General features: G+C 41.0%; 1 protein-coding gene across 2 annotated transcripts in view; it reads right to left on the bottom strand.

Moving 5' to 3' along the window:
- The window catches only part of scube1 (signal peptide, CUB domain, EGF-like 1), a 282056-nt gene that overhangs the window by 37498 nt on the left and 232287 nt on the right, over window positions 1-12271 (bottom strand). For both annotated transcript variants that reach the window (XM_043709200.1, XM_043709201.1), the window contains 3 exons: window positions 9655-9771; window positions 8651-8773; window positions 5294-5413 (listed from right to left, as the gene is read on the bottom strand). In XM_043709200.1, coding sequence (XP_043565135.1) covers window positions 5294-5413; window positions 8651-8773; window positions 9655-9771 — 360 coding nt within the window. The remainder of the gene's footprint in view (window positions 1-5293; window positions 5414-8650; window positions 8774-9654; window positions 9772-12271) is intronic.

Below are 12271 nucleotides of genomic sequence, written 5' to 3'. Positions count from 1 at the left end.
GCTATTTGCCATACAACCGTTCTGCCCAATGTAACCCATAAAATGTTGCCTTACATAATTCTCCAACAAGAAGGGACCTCAAGGTGACACTTGGTCTAATTGTTCACGAGAAGACAGACATAATTTTGTTACCTTTGCATTGCCTCTGATATAGATTCACTTGTTGACTTTCCAGGTGGTACTGCAAGATAAGGAGAGTGGACTTCCCATATTACCGTAACCAATTATAACTTATCCACCAATATTTTCATTGTGATTTTGCCTGGGTCCTAATAATGAGAGGCAGTTGCAACATGAAACCCCTTTGGATGCCTTTACATTAATAACCACCAACCCATCAGTCAAATCTGCTCTTGACCTCAAATTCAGCTGCTCAAGAAGGCAGGGGATTTTTGTGTTCTATTCCAGTTTTTCCAAAATTAATTTGATTCTGAGTCTTAGGAAAAGCAACTTGTATTGATGTTGTTTTTCATGACCATAGGACATCTCAGGTGTTGTAATATTGAAACTACAGGAACCAGAAATTCTACAAGTAAAATACTGACTGCGATACTTTAGATAAATCCTTTGTTGTTCTTCAAAATATATAAAATCTTTTACGTCCATCTAAACAGCAGACAGAAGTCTCAATTTACCATCTTATTTGAAAGATAGCACCTCCAATCGTCTGGCACTGCCTTAATGCTGTGTTGGAATGTTGTCTTTGGTTTTTACTGAAGTCCTTAAATGATATATGCTTCCAGGACTGAGAAACTCAGATGAGAATGCTGCTGACTGAGCCACAGCTAATACGTCATGGGGGATGTAGGCCAACTCTAAGCATCTTCAGCATACATCAACAGTAATGTCTTCCTGTAGACTGAACAGTCAATCACTTTGAAGGATTCTCTCAGATAAATGAGGAAGTAATCTTTCAGTCTTTTAGATAATTTTACAGAGAGTTAAATAAAAATTGGGATATTCACCTGGTATTAAATATAGAAATTAAGACATAAACAACATTTAAATAAAAATTGGAAACCTAGAATATCATAATGTGATGTTCCACAAACATAAACAGAAATAGAGGGGGTGTTCAGAGGTAATGATGTTGCAAATAAAAGATAATTGAACCTACATTAAGGCACAACCTTTGGAGGGGGTATATAAAAAGGTTTTGTACAATGATTGGAAGTTGATGTCAATTCAGAAGTTTCACTACTATGATGAAGAAGAATACTGAAAATTAAGCCACCACTACAACCAACTCACTCTCCACCTTCCCTTGCCACCACAAGAAGTGTAAATCCGATGCCCACACCTCCTCCCTCATCTCCATCCAAGGCCCCAAAGGATCTTTTCACAACCAGAGAGATTTTCCTGCGCATCCACCCACCTCACCTACTGTGTCCGTTGCTCTTGATGTGGTCTCCTCTACATCTGGAAGACAGAACACCAACTCACGAAGCATTCCAGGGAACATCTCTGGGACACACGCACAAAACAACCCACCTCCCTGTGGTTGGCCACTTCAACTTCCCCTCCCACTCCCCTAAGGGCAGGCAAGTCCTGAGGATCCTCCGCCACCAAATCAAATCCACCTGCCAACCAGGGGAAGAAAGCCTCATCTTCCACCTTGGGATCCTTCAACCAAATGGCATCAACATCAACTTCACCAGTTTCCAAATCTCCCCTCTCCCCACCTGGGCACCACACTGTTGACCTTTTCTATCTGTCCATCTTCCTTCCCATCGATCTGCTCCACCCTCACCTCCAACCCATCACAATCACCTCCCACCTGCATCTATCACCTTCCCACCTACCACCCCCACCCCCTCCACATTTCTGATAAAAGGCTTATGCCAAAAACGTTGATTCTCCTGCTCCATGGATGCTGCTGACCTGCTGTACTTTTCCAGCACTGCACTTTTCGACTACAACCAATGGTTTTATTGCTTTTATTCAACAATAATACCCTATTTCCATTATCAATTTCACTTGGTTGGGTCAATATCCTCACACTGCACCATTGCCTCAGCAGGTAAACTTTAATTTTTAATTAAAGTTGTATAATTGGAATTGCATTGTTGGAAAGAGCAGTGGAAACAGATTCAATGGTAACTGTCAAAGTGGAATTAGATATACTTTTAAATGGAAAACATTGCAGAGCCATGATGCAAGAACAGGGGAGTCAGACCAATAGAAAACTCTTTCAAACAACTGGTACAGACAATTGAGCCAAAAAGCCTCTGTTGGTACAAGATAATTTTAAATACATGACTGAACAAAACACTATTGATTATTTATCATAAACTGTTGGGAAACCTGCCACAATACCAGAAAATACCATCTACTTAAAGGAAATCTAAACATGTAGCAGAATATTTTTTATTAGAAAGATGTTCATGTTTTGATTTGATCTCGCTGCAATCTTTATTGCAACCTGCAAAGATCATGAACCCCTTTAATTACCTTGATAATCTCAACAAGTTTAATGAACAAGTTTGATAGTATTTCAATCCCATTTAAAGTTCCACTCAAGGGCAGCAAGTCAGCAAACACGTTGAATTTTTATCAAATATGTTTATACAGGGATGTATACTAATATTCCGCTGCATTCATGTAGCTTCTAATATATGGATGACTTGGCTGGTAATGTAACTGACATACCACAGATGAGCAAATGACATTTTTTGGTTATTCTGTTAAAACAAAAGCAAGCTGGCTACCAGTGGAGTCATTAATGATTTATGAATACATGGCTGATTCAAATCAATGGGGTGAATTCCTACTTTAATTTACACTTGGAGAGGTTTGGCCCAGATTTTCAAAGAGATGCGAAGTTTTGCAGGACTCAGTTTGGGCAGAACCTCAATTTGGAAATTCGAATCCCTTTTGCACAGGTAGGGAAAAGAAAGTTGGACATGACTCCTATGAAGGAAACCCAAACTCAGAAAGGTTATGAAATTCCAACGTTGGGCTTGAATAGACCAAGGTGTTATTATAGCAAGGGCTTTAACCCATACTGTGAAAGTAACCATTTTCTCTAGTAGTCTTAAATGCTCTTGGAAGTCTGTAGAACTGTTAAGCTGTGAAGTTATTTAAGTATCTATCACTTCAAATGTTTACAAAGCTTGCCTGTGACAGTGAGAGGTTTAAAAAACACTAACTGTGAAGTTATTTAAATCTTCAACTCCTGTAAAATTTTCAAAACTAGGCAGTGTCAATGAGTACTGAAAGAATCTGGTCTAGTTAATAAAATAGTTGTGTGTTGACATTACCTGAAAGGGAATCATTATATAATTATCTCTCGAAGGCATTCCAAGTTCACAGTTTGATTACACCTCAAAGAGGTTGTGAAAGGATTAGTTGTCCTTGATGTGAGGTTAGGAATACAAGTCTGTTTGTTTTTTTAAATAAGGAATGAACTCCTTGAGGGAATTTAAAAGTTTTGATTGGGCTTTCATTATTGCCTTTTTCCCGCTTTAGCAAAAGATGTAATAATATTAAACAATTCTTTTATTTTATCTCAACATGGACCCTAAGGTCTGTGTGGTGAATATGAAGGACATTGGCATGGAGGATGGAAAGAAAGATCTGCTGTGGGGGGGAGCACTAGTAAACTTGGAAGGTTTTAGGGATCTTTGAAGTCAGGTGGGGGTATGGGTTGGCATGGAGGGCATGAAGTCACTGGGGGCATGAATGGGGCACACAGAATGCATGTGAGCGCCAGAAGGGCTAATATTAAAGAAAACCACTGGGACAAAGTCTCAGAAAATTATATATTAAAAAGTACATTCTGCCTTGGCACTTTGTCGCCCTGGAGTCCAACTCCAACTTGCACCCTGAAGTGGCAGATCTGATGCAAAGGACCACTATGTTCTGTAACTACTCTCTCAACCCCTACAGTAGATGGCAGCCCTGCCCTGAAATCCAGTATAAGCCATTCCCTCCAAAGGTAAGGAAAACTTTCAGATGAAACATTTCCCAGAAGATGCACTGCAAACCAAGATGTGACTCCTTTAAAAAATGTTCAGCTCAGGCCCATCATGTATCTCTGACTTCCAATGGGGTGATAAGCTTCAGCACAGCAACAATCCCATTAAATATTTGAAAAAATAACTAATGGTTCTAAATGGATGAAAATAAGGGATACAATGAGGTTGAAAAAAAAAGCCAGGCCAATATTTATATGCAGCATGCTGTGTATCATTCTCTTTTTTTATTCCTCAAATAAATATGTTTTTCTGCCCATATGAACACAAGTGCAGTAGCCTCCATCATCACTTGATTGACAGCATTTCAGAACACATTTTTAATCTCATCTTAAATTCTTCTCAGAGATGGTCAGACATTTAATAAAATCACATTTTGACAAGGGAATGATGAGCAAAAGGACATTACAAACCATTTGTGAATTCAGAGTTTTCTAATCAAGGGAAAATTGCTATTAATGCTCCACTGAAATGGGGCTGCAACTGGTTATAGTACAAATGCAGTTAAGTCATATTTGATTCTTGTTGAAATACCTTACGTAAGTGTCACAAACTGGAAGTTCTGAGGATGGGGAAACACAGATGTATGGAAGTAAAGTTACTCAAACATGGAACAGCTAGTTATCAATGGAGAATAATTACAAGCAGTCAAAGTTGGAAGGGATTAACAGCGAAAAAGTTGGAATGGGAAATCAAAAGGCAGTGGGAAAGAGAAAGGATTGTTTGTAGGTCAAATAGTTTCTACCTGCTGATGGGATAGAGGATTCATAGGCACATATTGCTCAGTAGGAAAAGGATCTGCTTTAGTCTAGTGAACAATCCTGTCCTGTGTGGAGGGCACTGAAGATCAGATGAGTTGTGGTTTGATGTGATTCGAGTTAGCTTGTTTATAGTTGATATATTTTTCTTTATCTCACTTTGATCAATTTTTCCACACTATAATCTGTTTTTGGCAACACAGAGAATTGGACCATTATTAACAGTTGTGGCCACTAACAATAATCAAAAATTAATAGGTGTGCGGAACCAGGAATAAAATAGCAACTATTGAATACATTGTATTTTATTTCTGTTGAATATATTGCATTTTCAAAACTAGTGAACCAAATATTCCAGTAAACACAATCTATTCACACGTGTGCTGTTTAGTCAGACACATTCTTGTTGTAAATATTGCTGCCTCTAAAATTATTTATTAAATGTCAATTTACATAAACGTTCTTTTTTTTACCCCCACCGCGCCAAAAATATTTTAAACACTTTTCATTCACACCACCCTGATATGATGACAGCACAATTACTAAAAGCAGAGCACTGACCTGCTACAAAGAGTGCTTTGGATGGACAGGACAGGGAACAGCTCTCTATTCCTCCGCTCTTACTGCAGATCAGCTGGACTTTGCGAGCAAGCTTTGCATTTCGGACACATTTCACTGCCTCTGAGGGAGAGTGAGTCATTGATTACATACAAAAAAGCTACAAAAAAGTCACATCAGTTACCAGAGCAGGTTGAGAGTTTTATTGCTGTTTTAAATATTCAGAAACAATATATGCTACATCACTCAGCAGTATAGAGGTCAGCAAATGAGGGATTGAAGATTTTTAAAATGCATTTATTGCCTGTCACGAGTTGTCCTTGAGAAGGTGGGGGTGAGCAGCCTTCTTGAAATGCTGTAGGCTACATTCTAGTTGTATGCTATTTTAAAATATTGGCAATCTTCTGTTCTATGCATGCAGTTCCAGGAAAATGAGGGACTCGATTTTTGGGCATCCAAGTCAGCAAAAGTGTCTGACAATTAGTGAAAAACAACATGAGATTAAGTAGGCAGGATACTTCCCAAACTAAATACATGGTGCTTGATCTCAAAAGATGACTAAAATCAAAATAAAATCAGAACAATTAGAGTGAGGAGCTGGAGCATTACTTGTTGAAAGTTACATAATTTAATGACTTGGATCACAAGAATTTTTAAATCTGTCTTCAGGTTGTGTTCACAAACAACAACATCTACATCCAAAGGCCATTCACAAGAGCTTTGTTAAACGAAAATAACATTGAACCATATGAAGTGATGTTAGGGCAGATGAAGAGACCTTGGTCAAACAGTTAGGTGTTAATGAACGTTTCAAGGTGGCAAGAGAGCTGGAATAGTAAAGGGAGGGAAATTGACAGCTTAGTGCCTTGACAGCTGGAGGCAATGGCCCAAGCAGTGGAGCAAAAGAATTCTGGATTGGTCAAGTGGTCAAAATAGTAAAGTGTGGAGAACTTGGCAGATAGTGGGACTGGAGAAGATTTCAGAGACAGTGAGGAGAAAAGGCATGAATGGATTTTTTTCATGTGGGCATTGCTGGGGTTGGGTCAGTATTTATTGCCCATTTCCTAGGTGCCCTTGAGAAGATAGTGGTGAGCTGCCTTTTTGAACCACTGCAGTCCATTTGGTGTAGGTACATTGTTAAGGAGGGAGCTCCAGGATTTTGACACAGGAACACTTGAAACATTTCCAAGTTATGGTAGTGAGTGGTTTGGAGGGGAACTTGCAGGTGGTGGGATTCCCATGTATCTGCTGCAATTGCCTTCTAAGTGGTTTTGGCAGGTACTGATGGCAGAGGTTTGGGGAATTGCTGCGCTGCATCTTGTAAATGGTACACATGTCCTGGATGCTGCCAAGCATATTATATATTGTTGGAACTGTGATGGGATTACCCATTAAAGAAGTGGGAGCATTCCATCACACTTAGAGACATACATTCATAGAGCTGTACAGCATTAAAACAGAACCTTTGGTCCAATTCATCCATGCTGAAAGGATATCCTAACTAAATCTAGTCCCATTTGCCAGCAGTTGGCCCATATCCCTCTAAAGTTTTCCTATTCATATACCCATCCAGATGCCTTTTAAATGTTATAATCATCCTGGCGTTCACCACTTCCTCTGGCTGCTCATTCATACAATGAGCAAGTTGCCCCTCAGGTCTCTTTCCCCTCTCACCTTAAACCTCTGCCCTCTAGTTCTGGACTCCCCACCCCAGGAAAAAGACCTTGACTATTCACCCCATCCATGCCCCTCATGATTTTATAAACTTCTATAAGGTCATCCCTCAGTCTCCAATGCTCCAGGGAAAATAGCCTCAGCCTATTCAGCATCTCCCTATAGCTGAAAACCTCACAATATCCTTGTATATCTTTTCTGAACTCTTTCAAGTTTTACAACATACTTCCTATAGCAGGGAGACCAGAACTGAATGCAGTATTCCAAAAGTAGCCTAACCAATATCCTGGACAGCCGCAACATGACCTCCCACCTCCTATACTCAATACACTGACCAATACAGGGATGCATATCAAACACCTTCGTCACTATCCCATCTACCTGTGACTCCACTCTCAAGGGACTATGAACCCGCACCCCAAGGTCTCTTCATTCAGCAACATTTCCCAGGACCTTACCATGACAATGTCCTGCCCTGATTCACCTTAACAAAATGCAGCACCTCACATTTATCTAAATTAAACTCCATCTGCCACTCCTCAGCCTATTGGCCCATCTAATCAAGATCCTGTTGTAATCTGAGGTAACCTTCTTCGTTGTCCACTACACCTCCAATTTTGGTGTAATCTGCAAACTTACTAACCATACCTCCTATGGTCACATCCAAATCATTTATATATATGAAGAAAAGTAGTGGACCCAGCACCGATCCTTGTGGCACTCCACTGGTAACAGGCCTCTAGTCAGAAAAGCAACCTCCCACCACCATCTTCTGACTTCTACCTTCGAGCCAGTTCTATTCAAATGGCTAGTTCTCCCTGTACTCCATGTGATCTAGCCTTGCTAACCAGTCTACCATGAGGAACCTTGTCGAACACCTTACTGAAGGCTTGTGATTTGTTGATAGTGGACAGGTTTTGGGGAGTTAGGAGGAGAGTCCCTCACTGCAGGATTTCCAACCCCTGATCTGCTCTTATATTCACAGTAATTATATGGCTAGTCAGTTTAGCTTCTAGCCAGTGGTAATCCCAGGGTCCTGAGAATGGGGATTCAGTGATGGTAATGCCACTTCATGTCAAGGGATGATGGTTAAATTCTCTCTTGTTGGAGATGGCTGTTGCCTGGTACTGGTTACAAATTGCACAAAATATTCTAGTGATGCATTTAACTAAAAATGTCTCAATTACAACACTACCTGGCATATGGCTCCTTTTATTTTAAAATAAACCCATTTGGACATGTTATGACACACCTTTGTGGTCTTGATTTGAATCTGGACCTTCTGGTCTATGTTACCAATCTGGTTGCACAGGGGTTGGTACTGCTGCCTCAGAGCATCTGAGACCTGGGTTTGATTCCAGCTTTAGGCAACTGTCTGTGTGGAGTTTGCATATTATCTCCGTGTCTGCATAGGTTTCCTTCAGGTACTCCGGTTTCCTCCCAAAATCCAAAAGGTTAAGTGAATTGGCTGTGTTAAATTGCCCATAGTGTTCAGGGATGTATAGGTTAGGTGCAAGAGTTAGGGGTAAATATAGGGGAATGGGTCTGGGTGGGAGACTCAAAGAGCCTGTTCCCACACTGTAGGGAATCGAATTCTTCTTTCATTCCTTTTTAATGTTGATTCTGATCAAACTTACTTTAAAGTGGCTCCCATCTTATCCTGTTGTTTTTAAAAACGTTACTTACCAGCACAATCCTTCTTGTTCCAATGCAACTTCTTCCCAGGAGGGCACACACATTCATAACTTCCCATTGTATTAACACAACCATAATCACAGCTCCCATTATTAATGCTGCACTCATCGATATCTGCCAAAATAAATTTCAGTGACTAGAATGAAAATCTGGGCTGAAAGGGAAACCGTTCCATTTAATGATTTGTACATAATGTATTTACTCTATGAAAACAAACTAATATATTCCTTGTATAGAATTCATGTCACAAACAAATACTGTGACAGTAAACAAACATCTAGGTATGAAATTAAATAAATCAGCCAATGGCAAGATACAAGCTGCACATCACTATACATTTACTGGAAACTGGACTATGAGAAAATAATTTTAATGCCTAACACGGAAATAAATTTAATAGAAAAATAAATTGCAACTGCTCAAAGTGTAGCTGGCTGTGTACTCTAACTATGCCAAGTCCAACATGGGATTTTCCTTTCTCTGTTCTATATTTCTTGATTCTGGCCATATCTCTTTAATTTTTCCCATTAGTATTTGGTTCTCCGTAACCCTTTACAATCCATATTCTTCTGCCTTCTGTCTCACCAACCACTGAACCAGACTTGACTTATTCACCTTTCTTCCCTTATCTGCCTGCTCCTATGGGCCCATCATGGAATCGGTAGGGTTCTTATGAACATTGACCCAAACTTCATCATCCTGCTCTTTCACTAGCACTGAACACTGAAAAAGAGCATGTTTGATTTTTTTTGCATCTGTTAACACCCCATTCTCTGTACATCCTGCCAACCTTATTTCCTTCTGCATTGACACTTTCTTCAAGTTGTTTATCACCACACTTTAAAACTTTGTACAGATGGTCCTCTACAGTCCTCCATTTACCACAATATTTCAAAGGATCCAGCAATATTAACTAACATTGGATAGTACCTAATACTAATCATTGCAGTTTCAGTCCATGTGTATTATAATGGCACTCATCGTACTGAACAAACCTCCACAATGTGTCAGTCCATATAAAGTATAACCTTTATGACACAAGCATTCAAAGCTTCCTGGGTAGTTGATGCATATGTGGTCACACGTCCTTTCAAAGGAACACTCGTCGATATCTAAAATTGGAGGAGAAAAATAATTACCATGAAAATGCCCCATCAGATATACTGCAATGATAATGCGAACATAGGAATAATACCTGCTCAATTTTCAAATAGTGTAACAATGAAAAGAAAATTGTTGATATTTAGAATATTCACAGCTGCACTTTTAATGTTCTATATGAAGCTAGTCACAAAATAAGGAGAACATTAGTTGGAACAGTAAGATTGGAAGGCATCAAAGGTTAACATGAGTGATATTATACAGGTGTTAATGATTCACTGACATTTACCAAGTGAATTTGTAAACTTAGTTTTTTCAAATATTACATACAAAAAGTTCAAACCCCAAAGGAGGGAGCCCAATGGAACCTCGTTAGTTTCACACTTAACACTATTACCATCTTCAGCTGAACACTGAAGAAAACAATTAATGAATTGTGAGAAAATACTCAAATTAATAATCACTTGGAACAGTTAGATTGATTTGGAAAAGGAAATGGACTCATTCAGGAAAACTCACGACAAACTAATATGTTAGAGGATTTTTGAAGAGGTAATAGAGAGGGCCATAGAGTCATACAGCATGGAAACAGAATCTTCAGTCCAACTTGATATCCTAAATTAATCTAGTCCCATTTGCCAGCATTTGGGCCATTTCCCCCTAAACCTTCCTATTCATGTACCCAGCCAAATGCCATTTAAGTATTGTAGTTACAGACTTGAAACTAAACAGCAGATGCAGTCAGCTGTGCAGGTTCACTGCTGGGCCAGACAGCTGTGCAGGTTTACTCCTTGGACAGACAGCTGCGCAGGATCACTGCTGGAACAGACAGCTGTGCAGGTTCACTGCTGGGACAGACAGCTGCGCAGGATCACTGCTGGAACAGTCAGCTGTGCTGGATCACTGCTGGGACAGACAGCTGCGCAGGTTCACTGCTGGGACAGACAGCTGTGCAGGATCACTGCGACAGACAGCTGCGCAGGTTCACTGCTGGGACAGACAGCTGTGCAGGATCACTGCTGGGACAGATAGCTGCGCAGGTTCACTGCTGGAACAGACAGCTGCGCAGGTCACTGCTGGAACAGTCAGCTGCGCAGGATCACTGCTGGGACAGACAACTGCGCAGGTTCACTGCTGGAACAGTAAGCTGCACAGATCACTGCTGGAACAGTCAGCTGTGCAGGATCACTGCTGGGACAGACAACTGCGCAGGATCACTGCTTGGACAGACAACTGTGCAGGTTCACTGCTGGGACAGACAGCTGCACAGGTTCACTGCTGGAACAGACAGCTGCGCAGGTTCACTGCTGGAACAGACAGCTGTGCAGGATCACTGCTGGAACAGACAGCTGTGCAGGATCACTGCTGGAACAGACAGCTGTGCAGGTTCACTGCTGGAACAAACATCTGCGCAGGTCACTGCTGGAACAGTCAGCTGTGCAGGATCACTGCTGGGACAGACAGCTGTGCAGGATCACTGCTGGAACAGACAGCTGCACAAGTTCACTGCTGGGACAGACGGCTGCGCAGGATCACTGCTGGGACAGACAGCTGCGCAGGTTCACAGCTGGGACAGACAGCTGCGCAGGTCACTGCTGGAACAGTCAGCTGTGCTGGATCACTGCTGGGACAGACAGCTGTGCAGGTTCACTGCTGGGACAGACAGCTGCGCAGGATCACTGCTGGGACAGACAGCTGTGCAGGATCACTGCTGGGACAGACAGCTGTGCAGGATCACTGCTGGGACAGACAGCTGCGCAGGATCACTTCTCCGTTTGTTTCACTTCCCTGGTCAAGGGTGAGGGTCATGTTGTTGATATGATTTTTATTGATTAACAAACGGCTGTTCACTACAGTTCCACATTCAGACTGGTGAATGTTTTAAGTCATGGAATAAAAGCAATGTAAAAGTAAAATGTGAGCACCAAACTGACTGAGGGATAGGAAACAGAGAGTAATGGTTAATAAGTTTGGAAGAAGGTTTGTAGCAGACTTCCCCAGCGGTCAATATTGGGACAGTATTGCTAATTTATATATAAATGATCTAAATTTTGATGTGCAGGGAATAGTTTCAAAGTTTGTGGATGATGCAAAACTTGACAGAATTATAACCTGTAAGGGGGACAGTGTAGAACTCCAAACAGACTTTGGCATATTGGAGGAGTGAGCTGCAAGGTGGTAGATGAAGTTCTGTGCAGAGAAGTGCAAGATGTGCTCTAATGAACATGGAGAGATGGCATAAAATCAAGGGTGCTATTCTAGAAGGTGTGAAAGAGCGCAGAGACTTGGGTTTATGTGTACACACGTCATTAAAGATGGCAGAACAGGTAAAGACAACTGTTAATAAAGTATACAGTGTTCTCAGCTTTGATTACCCAGGGGATAAAATCCAACAGCAGGGAGATGATGATGAACATAAGACACTGGTTAGACCTGAGCTGGGATATAGTGTATGGCACTCTGTACAACAGGAAGGATGAGAATGCATGGAAGAGAGTGGAGAAGAGGCTT

Source organism: Chiloscyllium plagiosum, chromosome 19, assembly GCF_004010195.1.
Source record: "Chiloscyllium plagiosum isolate BGI_BamShark_2017 chromosome 19, ASM401019v2, whole genome shotgun sequence".
In the NCBI taxonomy this organism is placed as follows: domain Eukaryota; kingdom Metazoa; phylum Chordata; class Chondrichthyes; order Orectolobiformes; family Hemiscylliidae; genus Chiloscyllium; species Chiloscyllium plagiosum.
The sequence above is the reverse complement of the archived record's forward strand: the minus strand, read 5'-3'. Positions and strand labels throughout refer to the sequence as shown.